General features: G+C 42.9%; 1 protein-coding gene and 1 non-coding gene across 2 annotated transcripts in view; one reads left to right on the forward strand and one right to left on the reverse strand.

The window, feature by feature from the left end:
* LOC103175760 (inactive N-acetylated-alpha-linked acidic dipeptidase-like protein 2) overlaps positions 1 to 19,273 on the forward strand; it is a 251,184-nt gene that overhangs the window by 167,510 nt on the left and 64,401 nt on the right. Inside the window, exons 10-12 of the mRNA XM_042339243.1 lie at positions 2,186 to 2,278; positions 6,643 to 6,839; positions 15,634 to 15,765. Of these exons, the coding sequence (XP_042195177.1) occupies positions 2,186 to 2,278; positions 6,643 to 6,839; positions 15,634 to 15,765 (422 nt within the window). The remainder of the gene's footprint in view (positions 1 to 2,185; positions 2,279 to 6,642; positions 6,840 to 15,633; positions 15,766 to 19,273) is intronic.
* On the reverse strand, positions 13,130 to 13,205 carry trnat-cgu. Its single transcript has one exon. It is a non-coding gene; the product is annotated as a tRNA-Thr (tRNA).

Here is a 19,273-nt window from a genome sequence, read left to right on the forward strand (position 1 = left end):
TAAAAATGTAATATGCTGCTACTAAAACCATGAATATCTGACATTTTACTGAATTACCTTTGTATAATGACCATAAAGGCACAGTGGCACTTTTCCCGTTTGAAAAACATTCCATGTTCCTTATGCTCAGTCCCCAAAGTGACAATATGTTTTAATAAGCAGTTCATTTTCCCTTTCCCCCCCTTCTTAATTAATTCCCTCGTCTCTTAAATTGGCCACTTTCTTTTCGTTACATGGATTGAAGCATGAATCCTTGAAATGATAATGATGGCAGTGTTTGAAGAGAGTATCTCCCAGTCTATCGAGGCTGGGCAAACTCGTCAGTGTTGGTGCTGTGTTCAGCAGTTCAGCTTTGTTGAGAGAGGGGGTGTTGAAAGTTGGCTGGCAGCCACACTTGGCGTGGAGGAGAAGAGAATCAGAAAAAAGGGTTAGGGTTAGAGAAAATAGGATCAGGGTCTCAGCGCAAGGAAAACCGAGAGGCAGGAAACTGCAGTAATAAATCAGAAGAGAGAGAGAGAGGTGTAGGTTTTAAATGGAGCAAAACTAGCTAGAGGCTTAGAATCAGGAATTCATGTCCCGAGTTTCATTTCTCCAGGAAGGACACAAAGCAATGTACAGGTCAAAGCTAACCAAGGAGTATTCGCTGATCCTAAAGTGTATTTCCAGATCTGCATTCAGCTCACTGATGTTGTGGTTCATTCTGCTACCAATAAATAATTGTCGAAACTATTTTGAGTCTGACATTTAATACAGAATGAAGTTATACCGTACGTCAAAATATCACAATCTCAAATGGAGTGGCTTTTTTTTCATTTTGCGAGCAAACACAGCAGTTATTTTTTGCCCGCAGCAAAAAAAAATATTCTTCCTTCTTTTAGACTTTCTTTTTAAAAATGTGTCGTCTATTTCCTTCCCAAGAAAACGTGACCCGTGGGTTCAAGTGATTGAACCACTTTCATAGTTTCATTTGCACCTGTGCTCTCGTTGAGACGAGAGCTGTCAATCAGTGGCTGTGCCTGGAAGTGAGCCACACAGTGCGACTGATTGACAGCAAGTTAAAAAGAGTGGAAATGAGATTCCGATTGAATGGGCTGATGGGTGCTGTCTGCAAACGTTAAAGAGCCAGACACTTTATACATCAAACCTGTTGTGATTTATTTATAAAAGCATCATTTTATACAAGGGCTGCATTTTAACCCACTCGTCAACAAGACAAATAAGGCGAGCAATGAGCAGGAAACTGGAAACGTCGATTGGTGGATCTCGCCACCCACGGGTCATAATCCCTTCAAAAAAAACAACTTAAAGTTACAAAAATATAATAATAATTTGGTCACTTCAATCCACGGCTGTTTGTGGGACGCTGCTGTGCGCAAATGGCTGCTGCGTTTCACCCACATGGTTTACTGTGGAGTGCTTTGAGACGTCTAGAAGACGTGATAAGGCGCTGTATCAAATGCGATGACTATTTATGTTCATGCTGTTGACCAGTAATCCACAGTTTTGTTTGTTCTGATTTCAATATCTTGAGTGGCCAGCTGAATTCCAGCCAATAATTTAGATATTTCAGCAATTTTTCGTGATCATTTGAAACTAGTAGCTACATGGGAAGATACACATCAACCTGCCTCACTCGTCTCCGAGTCAAATGGTTGTGGGTTCAAGGCCCAACGTCAGCAATTTGAACTCACATAGTCTTAAGATGACACACCAGTGCAGTGCTGGGGATGTGTTGCATTGTGAGAGGTGCCGTTCTTCAGATAAGGTCCCGTCCGTCCGTTCAGGTAAACGTTAAGGAATCCTTGCCACCGCACTACTCAACAAAGAGAAGGGACTTTCTCTCGATGTCCTGGCCACCAATCCATCAGATAAGATTGTTAGGTTGTTGGCTGGGTCATTCAGTTCATGGCTGTCTGTGGGTCATTCCTAAGTGAAAACTAGCTGCTGCTTTTGCCTACATAATTCCCAATGCCTAGACTCCACAGTAAACCATGTGGAATGCTTTGCGGTGTTGTCCAAGCATGAAAGGCGCTGCGTGTAATGCAGGGCTTATTATTATAATTTATGACCGGCAAAAGGTTCTCAAAACGCATTTTCCAGAGAAGTCGGTGATTCGCATGTACGTTAAGTTTGCTTGCAACCTGTGACTGTTAATGAACCTTCTTGTGTTTCACTGTGACCGCAGACAGGAAAACTGTCAGACTGGAGGTGGGCACAGTCGCTGACTACAAGACCATTCAGAATGTGATTGGCCGCTTGAAGGGATCTGTCAACCCAGGTAATCTCCAGCCGCAGAAATCACAGCATTCGGGAAAAGAGGAAAACTTTGATTCTAAGTTCTTGTTTTATCCTGAATTGTTTTCCTGCATTGCGTACTTTCCATAGCCTGAGTGTCCCTTCAGGCTCTCGCACCTCCCTGCCTCTCCGATCTCCTTACCCCGCACTCCACCACCCGCTGCCTCCGCTCGGCTGTCTCCGGCCTCCTGTTCGTCCCTCGTCCCCTCCTCACCACCATCGGCAGCCACTGCGCCCTGAAACTTTGTCACTCTCTCCCACAATCCCCTCCACCTTGCCCCCCCCTCCCTCCCTCACTCTCCACCTTCAAATCCCACCTAAACACCTTCCATTTTGATCGTGCTTACGGTCCCCTCCCCCCCTCTCTCCCCCCGGCTCGGGGTCAGACTCTGTCACTGTCAAGTGCTCTGGGACACTACCCTGTGTTAAGGGCACTGTGTAAATGCAAGTTGTTGCTGAGGTCAGACAGTCTATAATATGCAGCAGGATGTATTGTTTTCAGTTCATTGTCACCAACATTTCACTTGTTGAGGAGAAATTTGCCACACATTTTAGTCTGGAATGCATCGCCTGAAAGGCTGGTGGAAGCCGATCCAATAACAACTTTAAGAGAGATGCAGATAATTATTTGGGGAGGACACGTTTGCAGGGCTATGAGGAGAGCGCGGGGGAGTGGGGTTGATCAGGGCTATGGGGAGAGAGCGGGGAGTGGGGTTGATCAGGGTATGGGGAGAGAGCGGGGGAGTGGGGTTGATCAGGGCTATGGGGAGAGAGCGGGAGAGTGGGGTTGATCAGGGCTATGGGGAGAGAGCGGGGGAGTGGGGTTGATCAGGGCTATGGGGAGAGAGCGGGGTTGGTTTGGAAGCTTTTTTCAAAGACCCGGCATAGACACGATTGGCCAAATGGCCTCGTTCTGTGCTGTATAATTCTCTGGTTCTATGAAGCTCTGTAAAACAAATTGGGTCCAGTCTCGATGATATTCAGCCGCAGAAATGTGCAACTCATCTAGGGTTCAATGTCAGGCAGCTCAACGTTGAAAATCATCCACTTTTCCAATTTCCCAATCCAACTTTCTCAGCTCATGTCCGATCCACTCCACATAAGTGAGCTATGGCTAAACACATCTAAACCACAATGTCCTACTTCATACCTGCAAGAGAATACAGTTTCCCAAGGAGCGGACTCGATGGTTGTGCATTGATTCAGGATCCCGTCGCCCTCCTTTATTACAGTCCCATGTTTGGATGGACTGTCAGCAAATCCTGCAAAAACACTGCGCAACAGTACCTGTCAGGTGTAGATTTACAATAAACCTTTGTTTCACCCACACGATGGTACAACAGTCTAATTACAGTTAATTACAGACGGACACAATTCCAGTGTAATCGTGATAGAAACACAATATCCTCCTTCTAGTCCATTCACTGCTAAACTGTAGCAGACCCTTCTCATGGTAACATGCACAGCTGTTTTGTCCAACTCCAGTAGAAGATGCAAAAATATCCCTCTGGGGTGCATCTTGGAGATTGAAAAGATCATCTCTTTTAAATATTGCTCCCAGGGCTACAGAGGGGTGTTTGGTAGACTTAACCCAAAGTCTGATTCTGTCTCCGTTGTTTGTCAAGAGCCTGGGGGTGGAGAGGGGATCAACAACAACTTGCATTTATATAGAGGAAAGACAAGAGGTTAAAGGCGTTCCTGAAAATCCTAGTCACTGGTGCAAACTATGAATAGGGCCAAAAAATAACGAGATGCTTTTGATCTGACAAACGTCTTTAGAAACTAGCCCTATAACCGGGGACAGAAGTGTAATACAATACAGTGTCGCTCTAAATAGAAAATCCTGATCTGACAGTGAGATTCATTGTGTGGCAGATCAAAGGGATGCTATTTCTGGTAGAGTGTAGTGTAGGGGCTGTGCCCTGTGAGTGCACCATTGCGCAAAATGCTTGTTTCACTCTACCTGGAGGTTCTTTGTTCCTATCGTACAGTTTATGCAGGAACCAAAATGTCTCAAAGCAGACGATCCAATTCAGCTGACGCTTTGAAACACATTATCATATGAATTTGTATTCCTACATCGTTCTAGTTCATGTTTGCATCCTACATTTAAATGGGCTTGATTTAATAGACTGAACGGTAGCCAAACGACTACTTTCTATATGAAGAAACGTAGCAAAATAAGAATTCTTAAAAGAGAATATCATTTCCTATTCAGATATCCGGATTCTGCAAGTCTTAAAGGTGATTTGACTTACATTGATCAGTGTTCAAGGATTTTGCATTTAAAAGTTGAACGGTGCCTATTTCAGAGTCACAGAGAAGACTTGATATAAATATTGTGTATTATTTTTGCCTTGCTTGTAAGTAAAGTATTTTTCTTGGGGGAAAAAAGCGATTATTTTTTTAAAAAAAGCTTCCAGCTAAAGAATCATTTTAAATTCAATAACGTCAAATTGTTAAAATTGTTAAAATTACATGGAATTCTTAATCTGAGTATAGTACCTTGGGGGAAATTGTAGATAAATTATGTTTAAATTTCTAAATCATTGCAGGAAAAAGATGTGTCTAATTGAAAGTAATTTTTTATAATTGGATTATCTTTAAATAGGTATAGTGGGGCAAAAATGATCTTTGCATTTGATGTGGAGTGTTCATCACTTGAAATGTCTCAAAGCGCTTCACCTGTGAAGTGCACTGACTGCGTAATGTGCCAAACACATGTTGAAAAAAATGCTTTCAATGCTGAAAACTCAAAGCCATCTGAGCGAGTATAAAGGAAACAAAGAACTTGCATTAATATAGAGCCTTGTGTTAAAATATCTCACAGCATCACAAGATTGGGTTTGGACGAGGATTGCCCTTCGGTCCATGTTGTCTGATCGCTCCAGCCCCTGCATGAGGGGCACTACATAAATGCCTGTTGTTGTTGTTGTTGCTTTTTAAATGAGTCCATTGCTCTGGCTTCAACCATCCTTCCTGGCAACATGTTCCAGGTGTTAAAACTGAAGTGGGTAGATATTTGTTAGGTCTGAGTATTAAGGGATACAGGGCAAGGGCGGGCAATTGGAGTTGAGGTACAGATCGGCCATGATCTTATAGAATGGCCGAATAGGCTCGAGGGGCTGAATGGCCTCCTGTTTCTATGCTTCTATTAGTGCACTTCACAGATAATTACCGTCAAGTGTAGTGACTGACTTGTCCAGGCAGACGCGGCAGTTACCTGTAGGAGCGAAAGTCCCGCAAACAGCCATCTGTTGACTTTATGATTAACTCACGATCTTGGCTTCAGGATGTAGGGAGTTCACATTAGTTCCCACTCCCAACATATTGTTTTCATTGTTTGCTCAGTGCAGCTACAGGTCACACAGGATGTCTACAAGCCGGGCAAACAATCGGCTCCTTTCTCAGCAAAAGCATCATTTGTGCCACAAAGAATTAGCTCGATGGGGCTCCGAACACATAATGACATCATTAATGTAATGACGCGTTTCGCCCACAAAATAAACAATAACAACTTGCGCTTTATATAGCGCTCTCCACCCAGGATAGCGTCTCAGAGCACTGAAAAGCATGGTCAAAATGGAAGGAAGGAAAACAGTCACTACACTTTACAGTATATGCTGTGAAGCGCTTTGAGACGTCTCGCAGACCTGATAAGGTGCTGTATCAAATGCAACGATTATTATTTTTATCAAATTATATTAAACCCATCCTGCGATATAACAGACCTGGTTATTATACTTCATTTAATATTTAATTAAACTATTATTATTCAATGTTTGTAATTGTGTATCAATGGAATCAATCAATCCCCTGAATATACATGGCTTTTTCCACTTTACACCGACCCAAGTAATCTCCTATGTGTAGATATAATACATTTTTCTCAAAGGTTACGGTTTACACGCATTGTAATTTCCTGAAAGTTTTGTTGATCGCCCAACAACAACAGCAACAACAACAACACGATTGCATTTGTTTCGCGCCTTTCACGTCGGGAGGCATGTCCCAAGGCGCTGGACAGTGTACAGCCCACTCAAAAAAGCTCACTGTACTTGACAGCAATTTACTGTAACACATTGTGAACCGGTTCAACGTAAGGCCTTATACAATAACAAGGTCCTCTCTTTATTACACTCAGCCACAAACACCGCTCCCGCGAAATAAACTGAGCTGTTGCAATTCCTTTGTTGTGTAGAGTTGAGCTTGTGTACAGGTTGCGGGGACGTTTTTTGTCCACACCTGAATGTATTTGGTCTCTAACGTGGTGAGGTGTACAATTCAGAGCCTGTCGGCTCGGTTCGGTTCAGTTCAGTGAACGGTGCAAAATATGGTTGCTTGCAGATAAGTATGTTATTGTTGGCAGTCACCATGGCAACGGTGAAGAACTCTGGCCCAGTAGCGCCTCAATCGTGACGGAGATAATCCAGGCCGTGATGTCCCACGTTCGACAGAGAGGGTGGCACCCGAATCGGAGCATCTTGTTTTGTTCCTGGGGAGGGACTGCCTTCGGCAGCATCGGCTCACACGAGTGGGCAGAGGTAAGGTCTCCAGTCACACATTGTAATTGCGTAACAACAATCTTCCCCTCTTGTCGCGGTGCCTTTCTCACAGTAAAGTCTCAAAGCGCTTCACAGGATCTTCTGTAAAGTGTCGGGGGCTGCATTATAATTGCTGAACGCAGCAGCCAATTTGCAAACGACGGTAAAAAAATAATAGTAATAATAATAATCCTCGCATTTGTCACGTCTTCGAGACGTCTCACAGCGCTTCACAGAACATACTGTGGAGTGAATGGACTGTATATTTTGTGGACGAAACGAGGCAGCCGATTGCGCACAGCAGCGTCCCCACATACGCTGAAAGATCAAGAGCAAACTTTAAATTGACATTAATGCTGTGAGTGATGATTGCAATTCAATAATAAGGTCCAACTGATGGTCATCATCAACACACTCAACATCCACAGTGTCTCTTCAACCCTGCAAATATAATGTCTCGGTTATTTATCGTTCTATATCACATAAGCAGCGTATATTAACAATATAGTTTCTCAGTAATTGAGACGGTTATTTCTCTATAAATCGGTGATCATGATATTGAGGCTGTTTGGCCACCTGTGTATTGTGGGGAGGGAAAAATAATGCCTGGTGCTCTAACCAGCATCACTGACCAGTAGTAATATGTTTATCTGTTCACTTAAAGCTGTTATTTAGAACAAGCAAGACCACCGGAGATATGCGTTGCCCTATTGCACAAGATTTCCTCTGGACACTGGTCCACAGCTGCTAACCAGCAAACGTAATTATATCAACCAAAATGTCCAGTGTTTATTACCAATAATAACAGACCAAGGCATGATTTCACATCTTTAATCTAATGAAGAAAACGACATAGCTTTCATTAGATCCCTCCAAGCTTTTCTGTCGTGCTTTATGACATCTTGCGATCCTCTTTATTAGATTACAGCCATGTAATTACTTCCCACTTACCAATATTATATGTATGATCCACGTTGTGGTTTCAGGACCTCCTACAATTCTGTGTCCCCAAACGTAAACATTCGCACCCTCCTGGGTCAGTGTTCATTTGGGTACTAACATCGCAGAAGTGGCTTCAGAGATAAATCTGGATAATTTCAGCCCAGAGTTGGACAGATATATTGTGTGTACTTTATTGAGGATATAGAGTAACAGCTAAAGAGAACAATACAGTAAAGAAAGGTTAAAAGTTGGAGATCAATCATGGGTTTAGCTAAATAAATAATAATCCTTGCATTTGATAGAGCGCCTTATCAGGGTCTTTGAGACGTCTCAAAGCGCTTCACAGGATACACTGTAAAGTGAATTGACTTCGCAATATATTGACGTTAGATGGTGTCTTGAGCTGTGCCTGTTTATGATACCGTCAGAACTTTGCTTGCTTATACATCTGTTATAACTACTTTCTGATTCTCTGAGACGGACACACAGAGGACAGAGGTATAGGGCTGCAAAGGGCAGTATCAGGGCAGAGCCCAGGAGGTTTTTCTTTACCCAGAGAGTAAGGAATTTGTGATTCGTTTCAAAAAGATAGCTCAATACTGTGATGGGAGAAATTTCGAGTGGATATTCTGGAAACATTAGAACAAATGGGCCAAAGAATCTTCTGCATCCAAACCTCTCTGTTATCTTGTGTTCTTTGTCGGTTGAATTGTAGTTTTCTCTTGCCTGCAACATGGTAAACTAATAGATTAAGTTTGGTGGGACATAGCACAGTTTCCTTCCTCCAGATTAACAACATCAGGTAACTTGTACAGGCCACTTGCACACTTTCACATTGAAGAGATTGATTTCACATTGAATTTATTTCTATGCTTGGAAAGCAGGCTCTGAGACACAACGGTGTGAAGGTGCTATTTAACGGCAAGTTATTGTCGCAGAATTAGCTCACATGGATTACAGAAAGGTTAAGTTGTCAATTTGTGCCAGTCGTGGGGCATGAACTGATGATAAAGATTGGAAATCACCGAGATGGTTTCTTTAAAATAAATCGTTTCCATGCTTTGGCTTTGCATTCAATTCATGCACAGTCCAGCCACGTGGACCTGCCCTGTAATCACTTCTAATAATCGTGGGGGCGTTTTGGCAGAATATTCTAAAATGGTAAAACCTTGAGCTGTACTCACAATGATCTTATTGAGTGGGCACACAGCAGGAAAGCTTGCCAGATACCAATATCAATGGCAAGCTATGCGGTTTTAGCTGGTTAGACTCCAGCAGTTACTCCCACGCACACTCTGAGGTCCCCAAGCCTCGGCTGTGTGTCAGACACGCGGTTGACCAAAATATAGGTTTTAGCTGAATCCTCTTTTCACTGTTTCCCCTTTGGCAGTGGCAGATAGTGAAAGCTGTTCACCACTACCTTAAACACATCTAATAATCCCTCCAAAACAAAAAACAATAATAAATTGGTCATTTTCAATCTACGACTGTTTGTGGGACATTGCTGTGCGCAATTGGCTGCCGCGTTCACCCACAAATATACAGTCTATTCACTTTACAGTGTGTTCTGTGAAGCGCTTTGGGACGTCCTCCCGACGTGAAAAGCGCTATATCAAATGCAAGGATTATTATTATTATCTGACTTTTCTGAATCACAATTAATTTGCCTTGGTGATAATCTTCACACTGTAATATGCTGTAATCTGTGACACAAAACAAGCACTTTGATAAAACCTCAGACCTTTCAGATATATTTATATGTAATCTATTTACATAAATTTAAAATGGGGGAAAAACCCACACATCCTTTCTAAGTGCAGGTTCACGTTGGTACAAATTAAAGCTTTGTTACCAGTTGAATGATGATGGCAATTCTTGATCATTTTCAAATAAGAAATCCCTCACAACTACCATCTCCTGTGTACAGTTTGTTAGCACAACCACGACACTACATGTGGGAATTGGGAGTGAGATCGAGATTGGCCTCCATGCAGCAGTAGCATGTGCCAGCCTTATTGGATCTGTCACAGCTCCAGCAAAAGATTTATTGCAGCACAACAAAGCCGAAATTCGAAAGCACATTTTCGATAAGACTCCATCTGTGATGCATGCTCGCCTCGTTCCCAGCATTTTCTCTTCACTGCCCAGGAACGGTTCATCAAATGGTGAAACATTTGATCATGTGCTCCCATTCCTTCGAAAAATCTCTGCGTAGGTTCGATCTCGTCTCTCTAACTAGTTACTTGACCAAGGATGCCCCCACTGTTGTTGAGACGTCTCGAAGATGTGATAAGGCGCGATATCAAATGCAAGGATTATTATTACTATTATAAAGCTTCTGCGGTCATTCCAAAAATCTTACATTCTGAGCCTTCTTTGTTGTGTGTTGTTCTTCTTCTGTGCAAACCTTTGCAATACTTGGTGTGTGTGTACGTGTGTATTTTGCAGCAAGCTGGTTTTGGAGTCCATGATATGATTATTCCTTCCCAATCCTATTATTTATAAGTTACTAAATTGTATTTTCTTTTTTCTCTTTCCTTAAATCAATCTGCTGCTTTGTACATTTGCTCCTCTTCTGAGATAATAATACCACTAATAATAATAATCCTTGCGTTTGGCCCAGCGCCTTATTCAAGATGTCTCAAAGCACTTCACAGGATACACTGGAAAGTGAATTGACTGTGTATTTTGTGGGTGAAACGTGACTGCAGGCAAGAATTTTTGAACCAGAGACCTTTCAATCCTTGCAATCTCTTTTGTGGAGAGAGGAAATGGGTCTTGGGTGACTATTTCTTCAATGCCAATGCCAGGGTTGAGTGAAATCATCACGAATGGATGGTAATAACAATTGAGCAGTGGTCAACAATCTATTAGTTGCATTTATTTTCCTCTCTGCGTTGGACATAACGTGGGCATTTTGTTTCCGAAAGACTCAATAACCTTGTTAACTGCCCTCTTTATGGGATCGTTAAATGTTTACATTGCCTTTCCCTGATTGTTCACTGAAATGTTATGAAAGTCGAGTGGCTGACATTGGGGGCGTTGGGGGGGAAGCTCTTGGCTTGCCCCAGTTTCATCCGTTTTTTTTACTTCTGAAGGGCTTTAGCAAGCGACAGAAGGAAGGAGGCATGCACTCTCACCAAATGTTAAATCCCTACCCAAGCCTTCCTGTTCAAAAACACCAAGCTGTTCTCGTGAATGTTCAGCTCTCGTAAAATAAATGCAAGCTCGCTGAAAGATTAATGCGATTCCACTTTGTCTGCAGCGGGTGCTGTGCTGCACAGTGACATTGCTCCAGATTTTATCAGCCCCACAACCTACCAACAGTGAGCTCACTCAGTGCAGTCCTTGACTCTCACTTCACTAAAGTTACTAGATTTTCTGTGCGCTGAAACTTCATTTTTGTCGTCACCCAAAACAAGAAATTGTGCTATTAATCAGAGTAGTTTATTTTGAATGAATTGGAAGTTGACAATTGACCATTTTTTCCTCACATTTGATGAATTTATCTCTGTTGTACATAGTCACTGGTGGAGACCAAATTCCTAGTGAGTCGGGTGGTCCTAGCTGGACAGGCGGTGGGAATCTTGGCAGACAGTGCTCTCAATGGCAAGCTTTGCAGGTTTAGTTGGTTAGCAGTTACCCCAACTACACACTCTTGGTTCCCCAAGATTTGACTCTCGCCAGCCTGCACCAAATCCTCCCCAGAAAACCATGGGTATAGTTTAACGTACAAGAGTGCTTCCTTATCCCAGAGCAGGCAGATGTAAGAAAGGAAAAGTTTTGTCACCAGGAAGCAATCTCCCTCTGAGTAGCAGTAGGTATAAGTGAACTTATAAAACCTAACCTTTGAGCGAGAGAGCACCAGTTGGCACAGAAACATTTGTCAGATTTAGAATCCTATCTCGGAAAGGTATACGATTTGATGCTGCTTCCAATTGCCTTGTCTGAGAAGATAACATTACACTTCAATAGTAAATTTGATGTATGATTCCTTGGAGTCAAATTGGAAAACTAACCCCAATGTTGTGATACATAATCTACACAGGAGAAGGGTTTTGTTGCTTTGCCTCAACGCATTACAATCCTGATACTGCCAAGCAATGTTTCTTTACCAGCTTTGTATGTGGATGTGCCCTCCCCTGCTCATTATGGAACAGTAGTGAACTGTTTTTCCCTTTGTACAAGTGTAGAAACGAACGCCTTTTCTTAAAGTACTTTTCTCCTCTAGTTCTCTCTCTATGCACCTTCCATCCAGGTGGATAACTTCCTCCTAATTCCTCTTTCAATTCACCTCTGAACTTCCTCAGTGTTATTTCCTCTGGCCGTTGGTCCCAGACACTGAAGGTTGTTGTAAAATTTGGTGGCTCTTAAATTCACAGGAGTTGCCCAAGCGAAGAGCCATCTCTATGGTTTCCTTCCCTCACTTGGGGCAGCCCTGAGCCTCAGCTCAGCCTCTTCCCACAATGGCACATCCGAGATTTAGAACTCAACAGATGTGAACCTGCCTGATTGAATTCCCATTAAAAAAATGGGGATTAAAAAAATAATAATATAATAATTTGGTCACTCAATCCACAGCCGTTTGTGGGGACGCTGCTGTGCGCAATTGGCTGCCGCGTTTCGCCCACAAAATATACAGTCAATTCACTTTACAATATATTCCGTGAAGCGCTTTGAGACATCTCAAAGACATGATCAGGCGCTGTATTAAATGCAAGGATTATTATTATTATTCCACCACTGCACTGTCCTACAGCAATAAGTGTTAAATCAGAACTGTCCTTTATCATATGCATCATGTTGAATGTTTCGTCCACTGAATCCAGCAGTTTTGATGAGGACACATTTTGTAATCAATAGGCTCGGAAGATGTATGTGCGTCTCATCTGGCAGACAGACCTTTATGGCATTTTTGTTTACTTTTTAAATAAAAAGATCTATCTTCATTTTTTGGCTCCCTGCTGAGTGTTTGCCAATCCTCCTATTTCCTGGTATAAAATATACTCGGTTTGTTTAGAAATCTGAATTTCAGCGTGAGATAATAATAATCATAATAATAAATAATAATAATAATCCTTGCATTTGATTTTGGGCCTTGTCACATCTTCGAGACGTCTCAAAGCGCTTCACAGAATATACTGTAAAGTGTAGTGACTATATTTTGTGGACGAAACGCAGCAGCCGTTTGCACACAGCAGTGTCCCACAAACAGTCATGGATTGAGTGATCAATTTTTTTTATGAAGGGATTATTACAACCGGAAAAGCGATCCATCAGTCGACTAACAACCATGTTCCTACTTATTAATCAGAGGCGTGTGGAGTAAGGAAACTTTGCCCAACGTTTTACCCTGCCTGGGAATCGAACCCAGGTCCTCTCGCTTACGAGGCGACGGCTCTAAAACCACTGAGCCACAGGACTCCACAGATAGCGGAAATGTCAAAAAAAAATCAAGTGAGGAAACTCCCGTTGCTTTGCCGTGGAAACTGTTTCCCAGTGTAAAGATTTAACGTAACTTCAAGTATTTGAAAAGAATAATTCATCTCGCGAGCTGTCAGAGCAGTGGTGTGCTGGCAATATGGGTTCTGCCTGGCTGCCGTTTATCCCTCTGTGAGTGCCTGATGCCCTTTTAAATTTCATGTAAGGCACATCTCTTCTGTCATTTATCCTCTGCAAGTAATCCTTTCTTTCGACCTTTAAATTGGGAGATTTTGTCAGTCACACCATTACCTCGATCTCCCCCAACCAGCCCCCCCCACAACGTGCCGACTCCCAAAGAAATACATCGGCCATCGCCAGCTTGGCCTGTGGTCACTCGTGAGCCGGGAGGATCTGGTGAGCTCTCCCTACATTTCATGGGGAATTGGCTCCACTGCAGTTCTAACCTTTGCAGTGTGCAGTCAAAAAGAGCACAGTATTGAAACTGGATCACCAGAGAAGCTGAGCGAGGCTATCCCAGGAGATGGTGAGCCCAGACCCCAGGTCCTCTCACTTGGAAGCGCTCTAACCACTAAGGACTCCCAAGGGTCTCTGCCTCTCCTGGGGTAGGTTTGAGAACCCAGAGTTCAAGCCCGCCTTGGAAACCTCACACCTAAAGCTTGCGAGCAGGCGATGGATAGAAAGGTAGCTGAGGACCTGGATGTTAATTTGTGTTCAAATAGCTCTCTGCACTTCCCACTAGCAATCAACCCGAGCCTCGTTCACCTCAAGCTACCACCGCAGGCTGTCTGCCTGTCAGTTCCATGGCCGTTCGTACAACCTTTCAACTGCTCCCGATCTTCAGCATCTAACCTGGTGCCATGGCGTTGCCGAGCCTGTCAGCACCACGGGGACGGCTGATCGAGGCACAATTGCTGTGGCTCAAACTTTAATAGTCAGGCTGCCAGAGCGCAGAAACACAACTTCCAGCCCTAAAGTCAATCTGACAGCGTTGCCTTGTCAAGACCAGAGTGGGTTTAATTCTTTCAGGGCTGCAGCAGCGTTTCTGCTGGGAAAAATGAAAAATAAAATAAAATAGGAGACTTTGCAGTGCTTCATCATTCCGGTCATGTTCTCCACAGGCAGGGCGGTATACAAATACAAGTTGTTGTCGCTGTTTCCTTCTTTCTACAGCTTTTTGTTCTGTCTGAAGGAAATTTTAAAAATGTGTTCAATCTGGTATAGAGCGCCTTTCGTGAAGGAGAACATCTCAAAACACTTTACAGGAAGTGCCCTTTTCAATTTCATGTAATTTTGTGAAGTGTAGTGACTGTGTATTTTGTAGGCCAATGTGGCAATAGGATACTGGTATTTAAGAGAGATGACTCAAGGCAGCAAGTGCAAGGAACCAACTTGTCAGGAGTATTATTATTCCAACTGGCTGAGCAGCACATCTCACACTTTTTTAATCAGCCTGATGTTTATTCATTCATCTTGAAGGGATTGGGCAAGCGGTTTGAGGCTGATTTAAATAATCCCTGATATACTTGCTTGCCCTAATGGCTAATTCAATTATTGACAGCCTTTGGACCTTAATTCATTCTTAGAATTTCGTTAAAAAAAATTTAAATGGAGAACACAATATAAAATTTTTCGCTTGTAAAACTGAAGTTTTATTGTTTGAAAAATTGCCTTGGTGTTTATATACAGGGTTTCCCCACGGTATCAGAGTCTTACACCTCACCCCACGTATACAGAAGTTAATCAACTGCCAGAGGGAGCTATTAGAGGCTGAAATTCCACCCGGTCTCAGTCCGAAACACCATTCTCCCTTATAATTTAATGTTGTGCAGGATTGCGGGGAAAAAAATTAATTAGAAAGCCATTTTCCACGTTTCTTGCAAAGAACCAGCTTCTAGATTGAAGTATTGAAGAATTTTCCATGGTTCTGCATTCTAAAAATAATAATAATTTGGCCACTCAAATCCATGACTCTGTGGGACGCTGCTGTGCGCAATTGGCTGCCGCGTTTCGCCCACAAATATACAGTTAATTCACTTTACAGTATATCCTGTGAACCGCTTTGAGACGTCGAGAAGACATGAAAAGCGCTATATCAAATGCAAGGATTATTATTATTATGATGATGCACAAACCTGAAACACTATATTTACCACTTTATTGATTTAAAAATCAATTGATCAGATTGTTACAGAGCTTGATAAGTAGCTTTTCTCTTGAGACTATTGGTTATATTTTGAATCGGATATCATGGTTACTATCTGAATCTCTGCATACAGTTTTCTTTGCATCTCGGTCATGAATGATAATTCCAAGGGCAGTTTTGTGGGGGGCAATGAAACGTAAATGCTTGTTTACCTTTGTGACGTCAAACGGCACAAACAAAGTTGCTCTTGTTGGTGTTTTTCAGGAGATGGAGCATGTTCTCCAGGTTAATGCTGTGGCTTACGTTAACCTGTTCAAGCCTGTTTTGGGAAATGGAATTCTGCACACCGTGGCTTCACCTTCCCTTCGGCAACTGGCAGCAGATGTTATAAACACGGTACGTTGCTCTACACGGGTAAACAAAGTGGCTTTGCACGTCATACAATCAGTGCTCGCTTTATCGTTTGGTGACGAATGCATTTGACACTTTACCTTCTGAGAGTCTTAACTCTCTTTTTCATTCCGTTCTCTATTCTTCACCACATTCTCCTTCTGGAAGTTGCTTTCACAATTCTTCCTTTGGGTATTCTAATGTTTCCATTGATTCTCATCGTGTTGTTATTTCTTGCTTGTTTCACTTCTTGACAAATTCTACTGAAATACAATTTAGTAGAACAACAAATTACATTTGCTATAGCGCCTTGAGACGTCCTCCCAAAGTGAAAGGCACTATATAAGTGTAATTTGTTGTTGTTCAAAGGCATTTTCTTTGTATATCGAATGATATGGACATTGTTGTTTAGATACATCGGTTGGCAATTTATTTTCAGATGGAAATTTGACCTTCATTGGTGATGAGTTTGATTCAGAAATAATAATAATAATCCTCGCACTTAAAATAGCGCTTTTCATGTAGGGAGGACATCTCAAAGCACTTCGCAGGATTCACGGTAAAGTGACTATGTATTTTGTAGGCCTGACAAGCTTGATGTGTTTAGGTTGTGGTTCAGGTTGGGATGTGAGCAATCTCTGACACAATTGTGCCATTTCAAATCACATCTTCCTTTCCCTCTCTGCATTTTTGTGAGCATTCTGTGTGTCTCTCGCAGTTGAGTCAATCCCAGGTTTTGGGGAGACTTTGGAAGTTAACGCAAGCAGAATAATTTATTATGATGTCAAGTGCCACTGAATGTTATAGATATTGATTTTTTTATGAAAGTACAGCGTTAGTGACGCCAGGATATTTTGCTGTTCAATGGTTGCTCTACGCAATTGGCAGGTGAAGCCCAGACTGACCGTTCGTTGGAACAAGATGATCGCGTGGCTCCATAATTTGTGGATCAGACTGGCAGCTTTACACTGCTCCGAGAATCGACTCTAAATCCTATTTATATTCTGCTTTTAGCACCGACCGATCCAGTGAAACAATTGGCGTTGAATCGATATCTGACAATACTGTGCGAAATTGGCTGCCGCATTTCACCCATAAAATATACAGTCGATTCACTTTACAGTATATCCTGTGAAACGCTTTGAGACGTCTCGAAGACGTGATAAGGCGCTGTATCAAATGCAAGGATTATTATTATGTTCCATGTGCACCTCTTTCCGTGGCTGTACACACGTCCATTTTTCATGGAATGAAAGTGTTTGATATTTGCGTTGCTCTGTCACAGGCAGCTAAAGATTATTTTAAACAAAAACAGAAGTCACTGGGAACACTCAGCAGATTATTTTAGCTGTTTGTCACCAGCCGTGTGTCACACCACCCTGCTGTATACATCCATTCGGAGTCCTGTAGCTCAGTGGTTAGAGTACTCGCTTTGCAAGCGAGAGACCTGAGTTCAATTCCAGGCAGAGGGCGAAACCTTGGGCAAGTTTCCTTACTCCACACAGAGCCTAATAATAATCCCTCCAAAACCAAAAACAATAATAAATTGGTCATTTTCAATCTACGACTGTTTGTGGGACATTGCTGTGTGCAATTGGCTGCCGCGTTCGCCCACAAATATACAGTCAATTCACTTTACAGTGTGTTCTGTGAAGCGCTTTGGGACGTCCTCCCAACGTGAAAAGCGCTATATCAAATGCAAGGATTATTATTATTATTATCCAGGCCATTCGGTCATGTTTTCCATCAATTATTCAGTAAATAATATTTTTTTTCACCCAAAGGCCAGTGGAAATCTGGAATTCTCTCTCCCAAAAGGCTGTGGGTTATGGCTGGATCCATTCACATTTTCAAGACTGAGGTGGAGAGATGTTTGTTAGGTCAGGGGATCAAGGGATACAGGGCAAGGGCGGGTCATTGGAGTTGAGGTACAGATCAGCCAATAGAATGGCGGAACAGTCTCGAGGGGCTGAATGGCCTCCTCCTGTTCCTATGCTCCTATGTCTCTTGTATGTAGAAAAAGGAAGCACAAATTTGGAACTGGCACCAGACTACATGCATACATGGGAGGCCATTCAGGCCCTCGAGCCTGTTCCACCAGTTTTTGACCTTGGCAGATCTTTTAATACGAATGCCCTGCCCTTTCCCCATGTCCCTAAACACCTCTTCTGCCCAAATATCTGACGTCTTTCTTTTAAACTATCTCTAATAGCATCCACCTGGACAGATTTAAAACTCACATAATCAAAGTATAACTTAGAAGGGAGAGTTACCTCAGCACTCCAGGGTCCAGTTCACTGCTCACCAACGGCTAAATTTAAACCTTGTTTGGTATGCTGTCTAGATTAAGTACAATTGTGGCCTCATTATTTATTTATATGGTAATACTTATTGCAATGTAACCACAGGGCTACATTTTTAATTAAAATATTGCAAAGTGCAAAGTTTTGGCAAACAGGGAGAAGCTATTTCCATGGGAGTCAGTGATGTGAGGATTGTCACAGGAAAAGCCAACGAGAGCTTGGGAACAAGGTTTCTCACCCTTGGCCAAATAAGGTGCTACACCATCAGCAGCCAAACTTTCAGCCACTACGCTCTGAAATTCTGGAACATTCTTCCCTCTATCCCTCCCTCCGCCTTGCCTCCTCCTTCCCCACCTTCAGGTCGCACCTGAAGACCTTCCTCTTCGACCAGTGCCTACGGTCACCTCCCCCTCCCCCCGGCTCGGTGTCGTGCTCCGCCCCTGTCAAGCAAGCGCTCTGGGACGCTCCCTGTGTGAGGGGGGCCATGTAAATGCAAGTTGTTGTTTCAAATCTGAAGTATAAGAAAGATAAAGGCTCAAAGGGGTATGGGGGTTTGTGTGGGTATGGGGGTGTGTGGGTATGGGGGTGTGTGGGTATGGAGGTTATGGGGGTATGTGAGTATGGGGGGTATGTGGATATCAGGGGTATGTGGGTACGGGGGTTATATGGGTATGTTGATATGGGGGGGTATGTGGATATGAGGGTTATGGGGGTAAGTATGGGGGGTATGTGGGTATGTGGATATAGGGGGTATGTGGATATGGGGGATATGGGGGTTATGGGGGTATGTGAGTATGGGGGGTATGTGGATATGGGGGTATGGGGGTTATGGGGGTATGGGGGTTATGGGGGTATGTGAGTATGGGGGATATGTGGGTATGTGGATATGGGGGGTATGGGGGTATGTGAGTATGGGGGGTTTGTGGGTATGTGGATATGGGGGTATGTGGGTATAGGGGGTATGGGGGTATGTGGGTATGGGGGTTTGGGGGTAAAGCGGGCAGCTTGCTCTGTGAGGCGTTGTGATTTTAAAACTCTCCTACCCCTTGATTGAATTCTTCGCCAGCATAGCTTTCTAATTACTTCTTGAATTTGCTGACACAAACTGCTGCCTCTCTCTGTGTGTAAAGTAATTAGATCTGAAATGTCTGTTCAGCTTCCTTCTTCTGAGTTTGAGCTTGTGTTAAATTGTTCTCCATAACAAATGATCA

This window comes from Callorhinchus milii, unplaced genomic scaffold, assembly GCF_018977255.1.
Source record: "Callorhinchus milii isolate IMCB2004 unplaced genomic scaffold, IMCB_Cmil_1.0 Scaffold11, whole genome shotgun sequence".
NCBI classification, from domain to species: Eukaryota; Metazoa; Chordata; class Chondrichthyes; order Chimaeriformes; family Callorhinchidae; genus Callorhinchus; species Callorhinchus milii.